The sequence below is a fragment of the Pteropus vampyrus genome, unplaced genomic scaffold, assembly GCF_000151845.1.
Source record: "Pteropus vampyrus isolate Shadow unplaced genomic scaffold, Pvam_2.0 Scaffold664, whole genome shotgun sequence".
Classification (NCBI taxonomy): domain Eukaryota; kingdom Metazoa; phylum Chordata; class Mammalia; order Chiroptera; family Pteropodidae; genus Pteropus; species Pteropus vampyrus.
This window is the reverse complement of record NW_011889445.1, coordinates 98,792-100,597: the sequence shown is the minus strand read 5'-3', so window position 1 is coordinate 100,597 and position 1,806 is coordinate 98,792. Positions and strand designations below refer to the sequence as shown.

At 40.7% G+C, this 1,806-nt stretch overlaps 1 gene segment (V, D, J or C); it reads left to right on the top strand.

Moving 5' to 3' along the window:
* Positions 1 to 569: 569 nt before the first annotated feature.
* On the top strand, positions 570 to 1,212 carry LOC105309065. The segment is given in 2 exon segments: positions 570 to 684; positions 857 to 1,212. Coding segments are annotated over 2 exon segments (408 nt in total).
* Positions 1,213 to 1,806: the final 594 nt, after the last annotated feature.

Here is a 1,806-nt window from a genome sequence, read left to right as displayed (position 1 = left end):
TTCCAAGAAAGATAATCCAGTTCAGAGAGTGATCTAATACAGAAAATATGTTGTGTTGTGCTGATTTGTGTTTTGAAGAGAGGTGTCCAGGATTTATATCAGATTTAATTATCTTGTGGCATTTATTTCACCAGAGCAATTATGGACCCCTCTGAAGACCATGTTAGAATGCAATTACATTTAAGGCAAAGTTACCAAACTCCCTGTGTTCTAAATTAGTGACCACTAAATCAAATGTGCTATCATGACATTATGTGTCCCCACAAAACACCCATTCTCAGTTATCATTTTCTACTTGCAATAAAGAAATATATACATAGATGTACATTTGAATTATGCGAGCCCTGATAAACTTTCCTTCTCTTAAAATCTCTTATGTCAATTTTTTTATGGAAAGGGTATTACAAATTCGTTGTTAGGAAATACAGACATGCATGTTCAGAAGTTTTCTCCATGGTGTCTGAAGGGGGCAGTGCCTCCTTTCATAGACAAATTTAGCTAAAAGCACAGCTGTTCATTCATATGTGAAATAGAAGACTCTGTGGAAGGAAATGAATGAAGTGTAGAAAGCTGAGGTCAGATTCACTGTTCCCTGGGCAGGAGAGGAGACAACCAGAGTCTTCACAGGAGAAATGGGCAAACTCTTTGGAGCATCACTGTTGATTCTGTGGCTTCAGCCTGACTGTGAGTTTGGGGTGGGAGGTTGGAATGTAGTAGGAAAACTCCAAGGAATTCTACAAGCCTGGGAGATGAGATGGTTGGGGAATTCTGTGTTGTTTTGCTTTCTGGCTCATACCGGTTTTCTGTGGAAACTTTAAGAAGAAAATTTAAAATCTGTCACTGTCTTTCCAAACAGGGGTAAATAGTCAACAGAAGAATGGTGACCAGCAGCAAGTTAAGCAACATTCTCCAACCCTGAGTGTGCAAGAAGGAGGAATTTCTATTCTGAACTGTGACTACAATAGCAATATGTTTGATTACTTCTCATGGTACAAAAAATATCCTGCTAAAGGTCCTGCACTCCTGATATCCATAAGTTCAAGTGTGAATAAGAAAAATAAAGATGAAAGAGTCACAGTCTACCTCAACGTAAGTGCCAAACACCTGTCTCTGCACATTGTGGACTCTCAGCCTGGAGACTCAGCCTTGTACCTCTGTGCAGCAAGTGCACAGTGCTCTCCAGGCACCTGCAGCCTGTACTCAAACCTGTAGCTGGGGCCAAGCCAACCCCTACTCTGGGTCTCAGACTGGGAGGCACACAGACTTGCTTCCATTTACCAATGGCAGGTAGAGAAAATGTCCTTTACAGGACGTGAGCAATCTGAGCTTTAAGGAAGACTGGTACATGACCAAGTCCTACAAATGAGTTAGGAATTTTCCCCATGCCTTAGGGTGTCCAACAGTCTAAACAGTCTCTGTTTTATTTCCAGAGTGAGGTTCCTGCTCTAGCAAAGACACCAATCCCCTGTGATGCTTTTTTCCCACCAGCACTTGGAACTCAGATACCCTGTTTCTCATGTTATCTAGGCATTTGAGAGGGAGAAACCAGGGTCCTAATGCAAGTTCCCCCAATGAGTGTTTGTGTTCCTGTGAGTCTATCTATTACGTGCTTTCTTTTGGTGTAAAATGAACAAAATGATTCCTGATTATTGTTTCTGAATGGCTGTGCTTTTATAGTAAATAAATTTGAGGATGGATATCTTATGTCACTTTCATTTATTGTTTCTTCCTTTGTAAGTTATTTCCACGCTTTCCTCCAGTAAATCCCTTACTTTGTACTCTTTTCCCAGGAAGAAAACAAACTCA